We start from the raw sequence: 19554 nt of genomic DNA on the forward strand, positions 1-19554 counted from the left end.
TCAGCGAGCTGGAGGACAATGTAGACAAAAACTCACAGACAGTGCAACGAAACGAAAAAAGACTGAACAAGACTGAAGAGGCTCTAAGACAGCTGCAGGACAACATGAAACGTAATAATATCCGTATCATAGGAATTCCAGAAGGAGAAGAGGAGCAAAGGATAGAAAACCTCTTTAAAAAACTAATGACAGAAAACTTCCCTAACATGAAGAGAGAAAGAATCATGCAAGTCCAGGAAGCACAGAGGGTCCCAATGAAGATGAACCCCAACAGGCCCACTTCAAGACACATCATAATTAAAATGCCAACATTCAAAGACAAAGAGAGAATCCTAAAAGCAGCAAGAGAGAAAACTAATAACATACAAGGGAGCTCCAATAAGGCTATCATCAGATTTCTCAGCAGAAACACTACAAGCCAGAAGGGAATGGCAAAATATATTCCAAGTAATGAAAAACAAAGGCCTACAACCAAGAATACTCTACCCAGCAAGACTCTCATTCAAAATGGAAGGTGAAATAAGGAGTTTCCAAGACAAAGGAAGGCTAAAAGAATACATCTCCACCAAACCAGCATTGCAAGAGATGCTAAAGGGTCTGCTTTAAGAAGATGAAGAAACAGAGACAGACAGAGAGGAACACGAGTACAAAGGGGGAAAATGACAATGAATAGGTACTGAAAGAAAGAAGGAACTTTTACCATTTGCAACAACATGATTGGAACTAGAGAGAATTATGCTTAGCAAAATAAGCCAGGCAACAAAAGAAAATTACCTTATGCTATCACCTGTTACAGGAAACTAATGAACAACACAAACAAATGAGCAAAATTGAACCAGAGGTATGTAAACAAGGAATAAACTAACAGTAACAAAGGGGGAGATGGGAGGGAGAGAAGTGGTAAGAAGGGGAAGGGTCTAGTCAAAGAACATGTATAAATGACCCATGGACATGGACAACTGGGTGGAGACTGAATGTGGAAGAAGGGAGGGCAGGGTGGAGGGAAGCAAGAGGGGGAAAAAAGTGAGACAACTGTAATGGAAAAACAAACAAACAGAAAAATTTTTAGTGGGGGGGAAAAATAAAAATATAAAGAATAGAAATGCAAGTTCAGTGAATATTAGAAGGACAAGGATTTTCCTTCACACTGTATATATTTTCTCCCTATCGGATCCCTCCAGAATTTGGCATTCTAAAGAAGTAAGTAATGACCTAAGTTTCTTTGCATAAAACTAATAAGACCAGTTGTTAATAGAGGTTTTTTGTTGTTTTTTTTAACTAAGACTTTGAATGGAATGTCATGCCTAAAGGAGACATGCTTGGGCTTTGGTTGTTACCAAAAAGCCATGAGCAACTGGGACTGACTTTCAAAGGTAATAAAAGTCCACGAGATAAAAGGCCTGGTACCTTGGATGGATGAGCGGTCCATAGCAATCTTTCCAGGGAAGGAATGAAGGTTGTTTTCCTGAAAGATGGCTAGAAGGGACCTTAAGGCACAATGGAAAACCAGGAGGACCTGGAAAAGACAGGTGTTTACAGGCAAGGCTGAATGCCAGGTATGTGGCTCAGCTTCTGTGCCCTGAAGGGCAGACTGAAGGTCACCCTAAATGTTCCTTGCGTAAGTTCCAGCAAAGCAGAACTAAAGATCATAAGTGATCATTTTCTGCTCTTGTTGTGTTTATGCAAATGAACAGGATAAATTAAAAATGAACTTAATGCAGTCCCTTTAATGACAAGGAGGGTAATCTTAGGGAGAAAAATCACGATTCAAGGAAGATCACAATGCCCAGTGGTAGACTATAAAGTAGTGCAGCTAACCGTCTTTAAAGTTTCTTTTCATTTAAAATTTGTTTTCATTTGAAAGTTAAACTATGTCTGTGGCATTATCAAAGATGTTTAATTTACAGGCAAGAAGAATGTCAAATGCCTTGCAACTGGATGTCTTTCCGATAAGACAGTCCTACAGATTTAGAGACTTGAATGTGGGTTATGTTACGTAAATTAACATGTGTTTTCTGTTTTCAAAGGGCATAAGCCTATGATCTCATTACCTGAGTGATTGTACGTATAGGCCTCACTTAATCCTGTCTGCATCGCTGACTCCTGAGACTCAATGGTGTGGCTGAACTAAGTGGCTGGGTTGGTGAAGAACGGGGTGGTCTGTGGGCTTCACTTTAAAACTGGTTTCTCTTTTCTATCCTAATGGCTTGGACAGAAAGAGCCCAGAGGCCTGAGAGGGGGGAAACCTAAAATATTTCCCTCAGTCCAAACTAAGTATAATGGGCAAAAGGGTTTTGGACAGGTGAGATGTACCTGGCATACCTTCCTCCAAAGAAGCGCTTCTTTTCCCTAATGTGGGATATTGAAAAATTAATACCTGTCTTTTGTCATCTAGTGGTTACGGATTGAATGATGTCCTTTAACCCTGTTGACCCCAGAATACAACAAGGATGCCAGCCTGTTAAACCAAGCATGCCGTTGTCTAGAGACAGCCAACCAACCTGGAGTCTGCACGATCCTTCCCCTTGTGGGAAGGCCACCCTCCCCTCTACACCCCTACTCTTATTAGGGATTTCTTGACCCAAGGGTAGGTAGGACGACGACATGTCCAGCTTGAAGCAGCTAGAGGAGCTCGAGACCTTCATCCACTGTCCTTTATAAGATTGTAAAGGGTCTTAAGTCTGAGAGGGAGGGATTGTTATTTTTTATTGTTAAAATATTTAACTAATTAATTAATTATTTAAAAAAGAAGAAGAATATATGAAAGGGTGGGGCAGGAGAGCTTGTATGTATGACCGACCCATGGGCATGGACTTGGGGAGGGGATTGTTGGGGAAGGGGGGTGCTGGGCGGAGGGGAGCAAAGGGTAAAAAAAATTGGAACTACTGTAACAATATAATCAATAAAATATACTTAAAAAAAAAAAAAAAGAAACAATCAGAAGAATCCAGATTGTGGGGCTTTCTAAAAGGCAACTGGTCTAGAAGCTGTAAAAATGCCAATGCCAAGCAAGGGAGAAAGAAGTGACAAACAGTTCCAGATTAGAGACTAAAGAATTACACTAACAAAAACACAAGGCATGATCCTCAATTAGGGCTTGAATTAAAAAACAAACAAAACAAAACTATGGAGATGGGATCACAAAAATGTTCCAAAATTAGATTATGGTGATGGCTACACAACTCTGTAAATACACTAAATCTACAGAACTGTACTGTAGGGGACCACCCAAGCCGTGAGCCAGAACCCCACCCCCACCCCCCACCCCCACTCCCAGACTCAACAGAAAACCGGAAGGCTACGAGACAGACAGGACCGAAGGCCACTCAGAGGGTTCCCATGGGAATTGGATTTAAAGAATGCATATTATGCTTTAGAGCTTGCTCTGGTTTTCCTATCTCTTAGTTAACTATAAACAATCTGTAGCTAAAAATGTATGAAGCCCTGCACCTGATGTCAACATGGCATCAGGATGTTCAGCAGACCCTGACACAGACTGGTCACTGTGTTTTTTACATTGATGTCTGTAATCAGTAACTGTCAACTGTAACCCAAGCGTCTGAAAGCTTATTGATGATTCATAAGTCTTGACCTTGTATCTCCCAAATCCCCTCCTTGATAAAAGGCGTGGGATCAGAAGTTCTGCGCTCTTCTCCTCTGGAGAGATTAGCCACCTCCCATTTCTCCAGACAAAACAGTGTCCTGGATAAATTTGTTCTATCAGCTGTGATCCTGAAACCTCTGCTGGACAGGGAGTTTCCAAGCGAGCTGGGGCATTGGAGACAGACAGCCTTACCATACACTTTACTATATTTTAAGATTTTATTTATTTAATTTTAGAGAGGCTGTAAGGGAAGGAGAAAGGGAGAGAAACACCGATGTGAGAGAAACACTGATTGTTTGTCTCTTGGAGGTGCCCCAACTCCCCCAATCCTGCAACCCAGGCATGTGCCCTGAGCAGGAATTGAACTGGCAACCTTTTGTTTTGTAGAAAGATACCCAACCGAGCCACACCAGTCAGGGAAGAACTGTAAACTTTAAATTAACAAACTTAAAGATATATACATTACAGCTCAAAGTTATGTGAATTCTTTTGACAACTAGAAAAATATGAATAGACTATATATAAGATTATTTTATCAATGTTAAATTTCTTTGGAATACTGGAACCTTCAGACATTGGTGGTAGAAATGTAAAATGGTGTTGCTGCTGTGGAAACCTAAATGGCAGTTCCTAAAATGTCAAACATAGATTTTCCATATGACACAGCAATTGTTCTCCTAGGTATATATACCCAAGAGAACTGAAACTTATGTCCATGCAAAACCTTCTAATATTCTTCTATGTACAACTTTGCTCTTATCCAAATGATTTTTTGCTGTTCTCTGAATTTGTTATCCTCTAACTCAGAAACCTTCTCTTCTCTCTGGTCCTCTATTTCAATTCTGTTCTTCAATTTTCCCTTCTCTCATCCTCTAGAGCCCTTCTATTTTTATCTTATGGCATTTAATTTATAGCAAATAATTTATGCTGCTAATTTGGGTTCTTGTTTTATAATACATTAGCAACTTTGAGACTTTATTTTGCTTATCTCTGTATGCCCTGTGGTGATTTCTAATGTCTTTTTTTTAAACTTTCACTTATATACACAGGTACCTCTGGCTGTCTGAACTCTATCAGAATATTTGCTAAAATGAAATGCAAAAATTATTACCAGAATTCACTCACTGAACTGAAGAGTCACTGTAACAAATATGTGTGTACCTGTCAGTAAAAAAACTTAAGTTGCATTTAAGCACAGGCAAAAATATATATATAAATACATGAAAGAATACAGAGCTTCCACTTGAGGGGAAAGCCTTTCAAGGGTTGCCTATATTTGCTTCTGCCAGGAGTCTGGAACCACCAACAATCAGATTCTAATTTTGATGCAATCTTTAACACTGCAGTACAAAACAACAATTATAATTTTTATCTAGTGCTGGCATTTACCAATAGGGACTCACACATTTACATGATTATATAATTATACTTTCAGAGAAGGAAAACTCTGACTCCAAAAAACCTCCGCTGCCTTGTGGCATACCTCTTCAGGGGAAAGGCTAAGGGAGTAAAGCCCGACAGAAAATCCGGAGCCGGAGTCCCTAAGGCGGTTTGACGTTGTAGTCAACACCGGCAACTCCTGCGGCGCACCTGAAGCCAAGCTGTATTGACTCCGCCTTTCCCTTGGACCCTTCAGCTGCGAAGAGAGGGGGGGGTCTGCTGCATGGGCAACAGCAGACCCTCCATATCACCCTGCCCAGGCTCTGTAGCTTCAGCTTCACTGGAGAGGACACTCCAGCGTCATCGCAAGTTGTCGATTCAACACGGGAGGAGACAGATACCGTGTCACTCCCGAGTCGGACTGCACAACCATTCTCGGCGGTGCAGATAGACTCTTAAGAAGCTACACCATCGTCTCTCGAGACGGACGGCTGCCGACGATAATTATACTTTAAATACTTTGTTATGCAGTTATTGAAGAGTATTTTTATAATTTGGGGGGAAATTGGTTATGGTTTTGGCTGGGCTGAGAATGCAATCTTTCCCATTAAAAATAACAAAATAGAGGCTCTGGCTTTCCAAAAATGTTCTATAGATATTTTTTCAGGAATGGAATGAGTATAAATACTAAGGGATGCTACTACTTAGTTTAATAATGCAATTCCGGAGAGGTAAAGACTACTCTTAATTTGATTCAATAAAATCTTTTTACACAGTTAGGCCTAAGGAAATTATGTCCATGTAATAATATGCCAAGCAAAACCTGGCCAGGCTTTCCTATATGTTTATACAACGTTGGCCATAAACTGCCAGGGAATGTCTCCTGTGGGCCCTTGCCTATGTAAGATCATGCAAAATTCCTCATGGTGGCACACACACCAGGCTACTGTCCATACATGCCTCAACAAGTGTCCTTTATACTATGCAAATACACAGGGGAAGAATCCAAATAATGTGACTTTTCATTTATCCAAACTATTCTCCACTCTCAGCAACTTGGGTTTATGAATTGCACAACAATTGACAATAGCGGCTATCAAAATTTGATGGCAACCTATAACAAGAAGTATCTCACCATCACAACAGAGTAACTGCACACACACATTTAAATAGGTAAACTATATATATATTTACACACACACACACATATATATATATTTCCGGGCAAGATGGAAGTGTAGGTAAACACGGTAGTCACCTTCTCCCATGACTATACCAAAGTTGCAACTAAACTACAGAACCACCATCATTCAAAATCAACTGAAATCTGGCTGAATGGAAGTCCTACAACAAAGGAATTAAAGAAGCCACATCGAGACTGGTAGGAGGGGCAGAGACACCAAATAGAATGGTCCCACAACCACATGTGGCAGACAAAAATTGGGAGGAATATCTTGGCTGTAGAGGTACCCCCTGAGGAGCAAGGGGTCCCAGTCCCACATCAGGTCCCCTAGCCCAGGGTTCCAGTGCCAGAAAGAGATGTTCTCATAACTTTTCTGGCTGTGAAAACCAGCAGGGATTGAAGCTGAGGGAGGTGGAGGGCTTCTGGAATCCCAGGCAATTCCTCTTAAAAGAGCTCATGCATGAACTTAACTTGGACTCACTCCTGAGCTTTAGCACTGGGGCAACAGCTTGAAAGGCACCAGAGACATATGAGAAGGAACTGAATTGTCTAGCATCAGGGCAAGAGCTTGCGGGTGGGATAGGGGAATGGGCAGCATTGTCCCAGAAAGAAGTGCTGGCAGAGGCCACTGTTCCTTTGATAAGCCACCACCCCACAGAGCTGTAAGATGGGCAACATACCTGAGACTCCATTAACCTAGCTCACATTGTTTGCCTTGCCTTGGTGATTTCCTGAGGCCCTGTCCTACCCAACTTTTGGGCCCACCCAAGCTGTTTCCAGTGGCTTTTCCATACAAATGGCCTGTCTTGGCTCATACTTCATATTTTCCTAAAATCTCTCGAACAAGCAACACCTGGCCCCAGCAGCAGCCAGCCTTGGTTCACAGCTTGGCCTCACCTGGACACTTCCAAGCCCAGTATAAGTAGCAGCCCTCTTCTGAGTACTTTGTAGCTCATGCTGATGTCCTGGGCAGAAGATGGGTGCAGCTTACCTCAGCATGCACCTCCCTGCAGGCCCCAGAGCCAGTGCACCCAGTGGATAGCTTCAGACCATGTAGAAGCATCACCACCCAACAACCTCCACAAGCGACAACACTCAAGGGGTAGAATCAATGGGCACCAAGCCCCTGAGACCCCCCACTGAAGTAAATCCTGGTCTGTGGGTTGGGTGCCTGCACAGCTGATCCACCATAAGGATCAGAGGTCAGTTGTCACAGCTAGTCCTTGCAGCTGACCAACCTGGGGATAAATCCCTTCTGTTGATGTCCCAACAGCCTCAAGGCTCAACTACAAGAGGATGGCATACAGAGCCCAACAGGGTTTGTACCTCAAGTGCCCAGCTTGGGTGACTGGGGAAACTGTGCCACTGGATCCTACAGACACCTAATACATTAGGCCACGCTACCAAGCCTGGGAAATGTAGTAGCTCTACCTAATACATCAAAACAAACACGGGAGTCTCCCAAAATGAGAAGAAAAAAGACCCACAACCTTCCAAATGAAAGAACAGAATAAAACTCCAGAAAAAAAAAACTACACAAAATGGAAAAAAGCAATCTACTAGATGCAGCGTCCAAAACACTAGTTATAAGATGCTGAATGAACTTAGTGAAAAACTCAAGAGCATAACAGCATAAAAAAAGAACCAGTCAGAAATAAAAGACATACTAAATGAAATGAAAAATAACTTATAGGGAATCAACAGTACAGTGGATGAAGCCAATAGTAGAGTGAATGAAGCCAAGAATGAAATCAGAGATATGGAATATAAGGAAGCAAAAAACACCCAATCAGAATAGCAAGAAAAAAAAAAAAAAAGAATCCAAAGAATGAGAATAGTGTGAGGAGCCTCTGGGACAACTTCAATCATGCCAACATTCACATCATGTGGGTGCCAGAAGGAGAAGAGAGATAGCAAGAAATTGAAAATCTATTTGAAAAAATAATGACAGAAAACTTTCCTAATCTGGTGAAGGAAATACACATACAAGTCCAGGAAGCACAGAGAGGCCCATACCAAGACATCTTCATAATTAAAATGCCAAAAGTCAAAGACAAAGAGAGAATCTTCTTAAAAGCAGCAAGAGAAAAGCAGTTAGTTACCTACAAGAGAGGTCCCATAAGACTGTCAGCTGATTTCTCCACAGAAACTTGCAGGCCAGAAGGGTCTGGCATGAAATATTCAAAGTGATTAAAAGCCAGGACCTACACCCAAGACTACTCTACCCAGCAAAGTTATCATTTAGAATTGAAGGACAGATAAAGAGCTTCCCAGACAAGAAAACGCTAAAGGCGTTCATCACCACCAAATCTGTATTACTTGAAATGTTAAAGAGTTTTCTTTAAGAAGAAAAGATCAAAAAGATGAATAAAATAGCAATAAATACATATTGACAATAAACAAACAGGCAGAACAAAAAGAGACTCATATATATGAAGAACATTTTGATGGCTGCTAGATGGGTGAGGGACTTGGGGACTTGGTGGAAAAGGTGAAGAGATTAAGAAGTACAAATTGGTTGTTAGAGAATAGTCATGAGCGAGATCCAGGATGGCTGCAGAGTAGCTGGAAGCTCCATCCACTTGCTTCCAGTCTTACAGCCAAACCACAGAGCAATCAACTTGAAAACCCAGCTGAGAGTGAGTGAGCGTGTACATCGACAGGTGTGTGGAGTGTGTGTGAGTGAGCAAGAACCTTCAGGGCACTCCAGAGCAGGCAGCCAGAGCAATACTAGTGGAGCAGCTACTGCTGTCACTGCCTGACCTGGCACTTCTGGCTGTGCAGATTTAGGGTGGGTGCCATTTTGAGAAATTTAAAATATCCTCCTTGGGAAGAAGCGTCTGGAGTGCCTGCACCTCAGCGTCCAGATGTGTCTCTGTGCCGTGCACCCCACCCACTGCCAGGAGCCAGGATCCAGAGACTGCAACACTTACTGCGGAAGGGGCTGTCACCTCACTGACCCTGGGTACCACAGGAACTGCGAATGGAACAGAATCTGACTGAGGAGGCTGCAGATTGGCTCAAGAGCTGCAAGCTCCGTGAGAGGAAAGAGACCTCCAGGGTAGTGCTGGCTGCAGAAACGGGGTGGTGGGACCAGGCCCACCTGAGGCTGAGCATCACTAGAGGGATTGGTGAGAGCACCCCGTCACTGCCCCGTGTTATAGTATTGCTCTGGACTCTTCCTAGTGCCATCCAGAAGAGATCCAGAGAGAAACTTTTATTTAGAACAGGCCCCACAGGACTTAATGCTGCAGTGTGGGGGCCACACAAAAACTCTCTTAACAGAGGAGTTGAGGGAGACTCAAGGCTCGGCAGGAACCCTGTGCTTGAATGCATGTGCATGCAGTGGCTCTGCCAACAAAGAACTCAGAGAGACAGTTTCACACTAAAGGGACTGTGGGACCTGAACCAGCATGGCGGGTGAGCAGGGGACTGTGCAGAGTGGAGACTTCCACTGGCGTCTCCTGTGAGAGCAACAGGGTAGGATTGGACGGTCAGGGAGCCAAAAGTCTGATATTTGCTGTAGCCAGGCAGGTCCCCTCACAGGCAGGCATGCCCAATCCTCACCTTCAGGGAAGGGACTAGTCAAGGAACATGTATGAATGACTCATGGACATGGACAACGGGGTAAGTTTTGACTGTGGGAGTGGGGGGTGGGATGGGCAGAGGAGGGCAAAAGGGAAAAAACTGGGACAACTGTAATAAAACAATAAAATATTTAATAAAAAAAGAATAGTAACGGGGATATAAACTACAACATAGGAAATATAAACAATAGCAGCCTAATAACTCTGTATAGTGTCAGATGGGTGTGAGATTTATAGAAATGATCACTTTACTAAGTTACGTAATGTCTAATCACTGGGGTGTATACCAGAAACTAATATAATAATGTATGTCAACTATAATTGAAAAATATAAATGATTTTATTTTATTTAATTTTTTCTATATAGAATTTCTATTTTGTTTTTCAATTAAAGTTGTCCCATTTTTTCTCCCATTGCTACCCCCCAAAAATGATTTTAAAATAAAAAAATAGGCACATCTATATGAATAGACAGAATTTACATATAACATGTACATATTTTAAAATGTTGAAATAGTTACTATTTGTGATACTCTGACCTATCTTATTCTGTAATTTAACTGATCAATTTTATTTTATTCTATTATTTAAAAAATTGATTTCATGACTATAAGAATGTGACCTTCAATATTAAAAAAAACAAACAAACACTGGTTTGAAGGATATTTAATAATGAAAATGAAAAAAATGAAGTATTGCATTCTATTCCTTTTAAACTGAAATCCTTTCAATAAGATTTTGATTTATTTTATTAGCATCTCCAATGCAAAGCTATAGATCAGTATTAAAATTTATTAGACTAAACAATAAAATTTTTCAGGGTAACCTTTATTTTATACTTTTTACTTTTCTTGCTCCCTCAATTAGTCATCTCTACTCACAATCCTTACTTTCCCATGGATACCCTACCCTCTGCTTTCAAACATGCTCTGGTCTCATCCTCCCAAAAGGAAGAAAACAACAACACATACAAATGCTGCTTCCTCTTCCCTCACCCTCCTCCAGAACGCCACCTTCTACAATCACTCTCTAACTCCTGAGTGGTTTTACTGATCTACTCTGTACTGCCAAACTTGGATGAGTGACTTGCCTTGTTGCAATTGTTAATATGGCTGTGTTAGTATGGTTGGGCTGTGTCCATAAAGATTAAAACTCAACACCTCTTAAATGCTAAGGGTACTGATTCTATCATTAAGCCTATTTTCCACTTAATTCTGCAAAGAGAACTAGCCAAAATTACAACATCAAGAATCTGAGAATCTTATTACTAAAAAAGATAAGATAGTTTAAAGCAATATTATTTCTTGATACAAAAGTATATTTAAGATGAAAGGAAAAAGTAAACAACTTTCTGCTTTAACTTGCAGTCTAAAACCTCTAAAGCCATAAGTAAGTAGTATTGTTAAGTCATAATAAACTTCAATATAATATATAATAACATATATTATGTACTGTTTGTTACTTTTTATAAAATTTCAGGTAATTTTCATATTGAGGAAATACAGAAGTGAAGCCACATGTATAGGAGACCTTAATTTCATGGCACACCCCAAGATCCCAATATAACAAATATACTTACCACATAAAGATTTTCCACAACAAAATGCATTATATGACAAAAAGTGCCATTCAGAGATACCGAAGAGAATAAGAAAAAGCTCATTTACTTTGCTAAGTGACTCATACCTCAGGATAACAGGACAGCTTTCTAATGCATGTGGGATAATTAAAGTCTTATTTATATATATATATATATATATAATTTTTAATTTAAAATGTTGAATAGTTTACACATCCCTATAGATTCAAAACTCAAAAGTATAAAAAGGCAATTTATGTGATTTTTTAAAAACCTTTTTCTTTTTCCAATAGTGGAATTAAGCTTTTGTATTCAATTAAATATTTTACAATTTTATAGAAGTAATATTACCAATTACATTATAACTATAGTACAAACGCTACATAATTGTACAAACAGCAGGTATTCATACCACTTATTTACTGTACCATGCTATATATTTTAGCATCTAATTATACTACATATTAACTTTTGTACTCAATTAGTATTTTGTTACACCATTTCCAACTGGTGACTGTCTCTAAGTATTGGCTTCTTTTTAGAACTGAAAGCTCTTTGAGATCAATGATGTCATCATATACTATTGAAATACACTCAATATAATAATTAGTTACATTAATTAAAAAAACAGAGGGCCTCCATTAGTTCACATTTATTAATGTTTAGAAAATACAGTCTCATCTTTTCAAGCATGTTATTCTTACCTCTCACTGTTCTCCTCCACAGTATCTTGCATTTTGGAGGCTAGTCCTGTGTATCTGTCACCTGTCAGTTTTTCTTCTTCTAGCCCTATCCTGTTTCCATTGTATTTTTCAGTCACTATTCTGGTTGGTGAATGATCAAAAGCAGGACACAGGTCTTCTTTAGAAAGTTCTTTCCACTGTTCCTAGGTAAGGAAGAGAAATAAAAAAACAAACGCAAACACTCAAATTTTGGTTTTCCTTAATATTAGAAGAATTTATGAATTAAAATTCTAGTCAACCTAAGAAAGCCCTCTAATTCTCAGATGAATGAAAAAGGACCTCATTAAAATATCAGTCATATTAAGAAGATTTTAGCCAAAGCCAGATTTTGCTGGACTCCTAATCCACAGATATATAACACTGGAAGAAGTCACCTAGTATCTCCTTGTTCCTTGGCACTGTCTAATCTAATGTAGAACCCACGGTGAGATCTTCAAGCTGGTCCCCATGACACCAGAGGGTTTGAATATGGTTGTCCCTACCAGGCATACTAGCAGCTCGAGGTAGCTAGTCCACCACCAGGTCAGGGAAAACTCCTCTAGCACGCCTAGACTTCAATGTAGGCAGGATTTAGAACATGATGAAGAGAAATTACTTTTTCTTCATCTATGAAAGCGGAATGTCATCACCTACCCCAGAAGCCTGCTGTGATTAACAAGATACATGTCAAAGGGTCTAGCTTCATGTCTGGCAAACATTAGTTTTCTTTGCCCTTAATGACACCACCCCTAGAGGACGAGGAAGAAAAGGTGAAGAGTTTAAGAGTCTCTGGAAGATGAAGGCAGTGACGAAGTACAAGCCAGAATGGCAGAAGGCAAGTATAATGTCGACACAGGACCACTGGCTCTCAAGTCTTTCAAGGGCTGGGAAATAACCATCCATCTCCCTGCCAATAACAAGAGTAGTAGAAGAGGCAGCAGGGAGATCCAATGGTTTTGATTATTTGTAACTTTTATACTGGTGCAAAATTACTTGCCATAGACAGTGTGGCCCTCTTTGAAGAGCCTATCATGGAAGGATGGTCTTGAATCTAATGAATAAGGAACTCTATAGGTATTTTCTCACAATTTTAATGATTTTGAAAAGAAATGTAATAATGCAACTCATACTTTTCTGGAACTTATGCAATACTCACTCCTTGGAGTTACTGTAGTGCAAAGCAGCATTGTTAAAAACAATCTTTGCATATTTAGATTTTTTAAAATCCTGGAAGATTTATTGATTCACTGATAAACTAGTTTCTAACTTGTCTCATTACAAAACAACAGAGTAATTAAAAATAAAAAGGAATTTTACAGCACTCTATCTTTCCTATGTGTCTATTTTATTAAGTTGCATATTAATGTATCCTTTTGTTTTATAGTAGATTCACAAAAGATTTAGAGAACATAAAATTCTATAGTTTGTTGTATGTGGAAGACAGTGAGTAGTACAGTTTGGTACAATTTGGCTAGAAGAATATGTAGAGCTAAGAGACAAGGGAAAAAGCAGGCACACCTCAAAGACTGTAAACTTCATTTGAGAAACAATGGGGTGAAACTGAATTCTCCTGAGCAAGGACCTAAGAGGACTTAAACCATAACAAAAAAGAATATTTTGCCAACAATTGAGAAACTACTATAATAGAACATAAGAGTAAAATATTTTTGCTTTAGATGACTGTGTTATTTCCTTTCTTCCCTTGTTTTAAATTTTTGTTGCTCAGTCCAAAGATTTTTTTATGTTGAAGATGCATGTTGGGAAATATTTACTAAGCACTTACTACACCGCATACTGTTCTAATGCTTCAAATGTATTAGTTCTCAATCCTCACAAGAACGTTAGGAGGTAGGTATTACTACTATTCTAACAAGTTGAGAGAGTTTAAGTAACTTGCCCAAGGCTATGCAGCTCATGAATAGCAGGGCCAGAATTTTAATGCAGGTACTCTGGGTTAACTATCCTATGAATGCTAGTGACTATCTGTAAAAAGCATATCAACTTCAGACACCAGATAGTTTAAGAAAGTACCTAATAAAAATGTTAGATTGGCCCCAGGTTGTTGGAGATTTGTCTAGACATGCCAAGGTTGCAGGTTTGATCCCCGGTCAGAGCACATACAAGGATAAACCAATGAATGCATAAATAAGGGGAACAACAACAACAACAAAAATTGATCAGTCTCTTTCTCTCTAAAAATCAATATAAAAAAAAAAGTTAAATTTATGCTGGTTGATTTCTGAAGTTTCCATCCTTTACTAAGACCTAGTTATAGCAACTTGGCCTTATACTTGGACAAAACTCAAAAATATCAGTAAATGATATTGTTACAGAATGGGGGTCTCCAAAAATCTCCAGAGCCTGTGGGTTGGGGGATGGTGAAAGAAAACAGCTTTTAAAATGCCTTCACATGCCTGTGGCTAGTGGCTAGTGTCTTTGTTAGGCAAATGGCTTTGATACTTCCAAGATCCCAAGAAGATGGGAGGGATTTTGGACCATGGAATGGTACAGAAAGAGCACACAGAGCCTGTGTAAAGTTCGGTCAATGGTCAGAACTGGTTACCATGCCTACTGTGTTACAGGACGCAGTCAGGGATTTAAAAATAAGCGGCAGACATTTTTAGGGAAGAACACCATGCGGCTTTTAAAGGAAAGGGAGAACTCCATGCAGTTTACAAGGAGGCTGGGAATTCCACACAGTTCTGCATTAAAAGTTGGAGGGCACCACAATGCAGGCAAAACCTCCCCAATCAGGATCAAATGATTGGGAGCTGCCGGTAAAGCTAAACTGTATCTGGGAAGTAGGAAAACTGTATCTCTGACTTTTCTAAAACTAGCCTGGTTTGGTAGGGGGAGGCAGACTATGTGTCTGTGAGTGTTTTAAAGAAAATAAGACAACGGCAAAAATCCGCAAATAATCTAAATCTATATAACCGTTAAACAAACAATTGTTTTTCTTTTCACCAAACTCTGGTATTCAGAGTTATAATTCTGGCGGTGGGCAATCAGGCCCCTAATAACTGAACAGCCCGTGGGTTCTGTTTCAATCGGAGCAGCCTGTGGGTTCCATTACAATATGATGCCAAAAATCAAGACCTCCTGGCTACATCCGAGAATATGCAACAAATTCAGAATCTGTCACAAGAAAAGCACTCAGCAAACTTGGGGGAGATTAATGCTGGTGATTAAGGGGAAAAAAGTCTGTTTGCCATGTCTCTGGGCTATAAACTCACTCAATTAAGTATGTACTCCAAAATCACCTGTCATGGCTTGTCACTGCTGGCTAGGAAAGCCAAGAATCAATACTGCACTCAGCTACCACCTCCTTCAAGCTCTAATTTTGCGGCCTGACGTACAGCTATCTAGACTGACAGGTTTTCATCTTTCTTTCTAATTCTATTCTCAAGCTGAACCACGTCCCCACATGTCATGGGCTTCTCTGAGCAATCCTACACATATTGCCTGCAACCCCACGCATTTCTCACTAAAGAAAGCCCTTCAAAGCAGTAAAGTGATGCAATTAAATGCAAAACCCCTTGTAACGTGTTAAAAGTATATAATTTACTAAATACTTTATCAGTAGTGTCAAATTACCAGCCAGAGATCTTCAATACCAACTCTGAACTGCCAGACTGGATTAGTTACTCTGTGAGGTTTACTTCATCATTGATACTAGAAGTGTACTAATAAATATATGGTAATACCAGTAACTGCATTGTGTTTTTACGTCTGACCTTGTACCAAGAAAGATGTAAGGTAACTGCTATCTTTATTAGAGACCACTAGAAGTTATCTATATTTATCTAGGTAGGTCAAGGTCATTGAAGATTTCTATAAATGAATACATGCTATATTATTATAATTACATATGCATATTTATTGATTTTAGATGTATTTACTTTAGATTTGAATATTAATGGTCCTCTTTTGCCCTGACAGGTCCTAAATCACTTTATATCCACATATGCCAGACACCTTCACTTGTATTCAGTCATGAAAACATCACTTGCATCACATAAATTTAAATTAAGACTAAAGGTGAAAACAGATGTCCACTTTTAGGAAAAAGTACCAGAGATGAAGAATTACATAGGTCAGGTGCTATGAAAAGACCATTCTCTGGAGGGAGATACACAGGTTCAGGAAATACCCCCTACCCCCTACTGTCGTGCTCACATTAGAAAGAAGCTTCTGAAGATGGCAGCATAGTCAGAAATGGCTCACCTTTTCGCACAACCACATCAAAATTACAATGATAATACAGAACAACCACCAGCCAGAACCATCAGAAATAGAGCCTGACAACTACAGAATTAAAGAAACCACATCCACAGAGGTGGATAGGAGGGGCGCAGATGCGGAATGGGCTGGACTCTCACCCCCGTGTGATGGATAAAAATTCAGGAGGGATATATATCTCTGGAGCAAGGAGTCCCATCCCTGGGTTCCAGTGCCAGGAAGATAAGTCCCCATAACTTCTAGCTCCAAAAACCAGTGGGGATTGAGTCGGTGGAAGAAACTACACGAGCCCCAAACAGTTCCTCTTAAAGAACCCACACATGGACTCACTTACTCAGACTCACTCCCACTGAGCTCTAGCACTGGGGCAGCAGCTTGAAAGGCATCAGTGGTATACAGGGAGGAACTGAAGTGTCTGGCATCATGTGAGCAGAGGTCATTGTCTCTTTACTCTCCCCTCACAGCCAGCAAGCTGGTGCCGTATATGAGACTCCATCAACCTGGCTAACACCGTTCAATCCAGGCTGCACAGAGGAAGCACAGAGGGTCCCAAATAAGTTGGACCCAGAGAGGACCACACCAAGACCATCATAATTAAAATGCTAAAGGTTAAAGATAAAGAGAGAATCTTAAAAGCAGCAAAAGAAGAGAGTTATCTACAAAGGAGTTCTGTAAGACTATCAGCTTATTTCTCGAAAGAAACTTTGAACGCTGGCTAATGTGGCTCAGTGGATTAAGTGCCAGCCTATGAACCAAAGGGTCATGGTTGGATTTCCAGTCTGGGCACATGCCTTGGTTGTGGGCTATGTCCTCAGTTGGGTGCATGTGAGAGGCAACCACACATTTTTGTTTTTCCTCCATTCCCCTCTCTTGAAAAATAAATATAAATAAATAAATAAATAAATAAATAACTTTGCGGGCAGGAAGGGGCTGGCAAGAAGTATTCAGAGCGACGAAAAGCAAGGACCTACAACCTAGATTACCCTGTCCAGCAAAGCTATCATTTAGAATGGAAGAGCAGATAAAAGTGCTTCCTGGACAAGGTAAAGCTAAAGGAGTCCACCATCACCAAGCCATTATTTTAAGGAATGTTAAAGGGAATTACTTAAGAAAAAGAAGATGATCAAAATTATGAAGATTAAAATGATAACACTCTCACAACTATCAATAACTGAATCTAAAAAATAAAAACAAAGACAAACTAATCAAACATCCAGAACAGGAACAGAATCATAGGTAAAGGGATCATTTGGAGGGTTATCAGCTGCGAGGGGGAAGGGGAAAACGGTGCAGGGATCAAGAAGTATAATTTGTAGTTAACAAAACAGGAGGATGTTAAAAATAGTATAGGAAAGGGTGAAGCCAAAGAACCTTCATGCACAACCCATGGACCTGAACTAAGGGGAGGTGGGATGGATGGAGGGAAGGGGCGTACCAGGCAGAAGGGGGCAAAGGGAAAAAAAACTGGGACAACTGTAACAGCATAATCAATAAAATATACTTAAAAGAAAGAAGCTTCCTTCTTTCTTCTTATAAATATTGTTTTCCCAAAATGTACAGGGCAAGAGGAGTTAAGTGTATAGTGAGAAATAAGAATTTCATAACTTGGCTAGCATGTCCATATATAAAAAAGGAGATACTTTTATGGGTACAGTTATATTATTCATTTTGGGGCATCTACATATAAAAAGTAACTTTACATCTTTGTAACAGTAAAGTTTTATGATTAAAATTTCAGGGAACTTTACATCTCTTAGCTTTCTATTCTAAGCTTAGGTTCTAGTATAGTATTGTCCATAGAAATATAATGTGAACCACATATATTATTTTTAAGTGGCTATTGGCCATGTTTTAAAGGAAGATAAATTTTAACATTTTATTTAACTGAATACTTTAAAAAATATTACCATCTAAACATATATTTTTTAATTACTGAGACATTTTACACTCATTCTTCCTTTATGTAATCTTCAAAATTTGGTGTGTATTTTACATTTTAAGCAGATCTCGATTTAGATTAGCCATAATTCAAGCACAGATATCCCGTTTTTCAGAAGTTCACATTACACTGCTTTGCTTATACAAAAAGACCTACATCAGTCAGTTTTCACTAACGAAGAAATCTGGAGGATTTTCACTTCTGCAAAAATAGCGTTCAGTATTTGTTTTGCAGCAAGCTGGTATAGAGGAAGCATACATACTGAGCAGCAAGAATGGCAGTTTTCACTACAGGGGAGGGCAAAAGTAGGTTTACAGTTGTTCGTATGGAAAAGACAAGCACATTATGATTATTACAATAGCTTTATTAACTCAAAAGAATGTCACAACAGCACAGTGCACTTAGGTGCAATCTTGTAAGTGCTCAACTTACCAGCGTTCACTAATAATAATACAAAAATAAACTCTATTTCACATAATCAGAACTGTAAACCTTTTGCACACCCCTGTATATATTAGTGTTATTTTAGGTTTAATGTATTATTTGGTATGGTTTGGTAGGTTATTTTTTGGGTCTGAGGATGCGGAAAAATGTTTTCATATAAAATAATAGAAATTGCTTCTTTGCTTTATGCCATTTCAGCTTACAGAAAGTTTCAGGGGAATGTTCCATTTTCAGATGGCGGGGAAACCTACACTCAATAGTACATGTAGTTGATGGCTATAATGTTAAATAGTGGAGTTCTAGGAGGAAAAAAGATCTATGTAAAAAAACCAAGTCCATATATACACACACACACATTCCTGGAAGAATACATACATGCCAAAACTGTTACAAATTTGGGGTGGGTAAGTTAACAAGGACTTCCACTTTGTATATGACATACTTCCATGCTCTTTTATATCCAACATATACTCATTAATCATATTTATAATAAAAAACCTCAAAGCACCTCATAAATTATTAGGGTCTTGCTGAAATAATTTCTGTGGAAACTGGCCTTTCCAAATCGATAGCATGATTGGTAACAAATGTGTAACAATGATTCTGGGCACCTGAAAAATATAGAAACATTTCCAATGTCCTTTCTGTATATGTGGGCACAGAATGCCTTGGGTTTGAATGGGGTGCTAATGATACCAAATTGAGAGTCGGATGGCTATGACATATCAGATAAACTGTGACAGAAAAAAATTCTTCCAAGCCACAACCTGTAATGTCATAATAATAAAGACCACAAAAAAATGTGTCCATGAAACTCATCTCTGTACTGAGAAAGGTCTTCAAAGTAAGTACGTATATATTCTAAAACTAAAAAACA

The 19554-nt window shown here is 39.4% G+C and overlaps 1 protein-coding gene across 4 annotated transcripts in view; it reads right to left on the minus strand.

Annotated features, from left to right (window-relative positions):
- The window catches only part of PTPN2 (protein tyrosine phosphatase non-receptor type 2), a 137034-nt gene that overhangs the window by 9341 nt on the left and 108139 nt on the right, over positions 1-19554 (minus strand). For all 4 annotated transcript variants that reach the window (XR_016512732.1, XM_090285852.1, XM_090285853.1 and 1 more), the window contains one exon: positions 12038-12219. Coding sequence is in view for 3 of the 4 variants with exons in the window: in XM_090285852.1 (XP_090141978.1) it covers positions 12038-12219 (182 nt within the window). In the remaining variant the exon portion in view is untranslated. The remainder of the gene's footprint in view (positions 1-12037; positions 12220-19554) is intronic.

Source organism: Furipterus horrens, unplaced genomic scaffold (genome assembly GCF_987537825.1).
Source record: "Furipterus horrens unplaced genomic scaffold, mFurHor1.1.pri manual_scaffold_8, whole genome shotgun sequence".
Lineage (NCBI taxonomy): Eukaryota > Metazoa > Chordata > Mammalia > Chiroptera > Furipteridae > Furipterus > Furipterus horrens.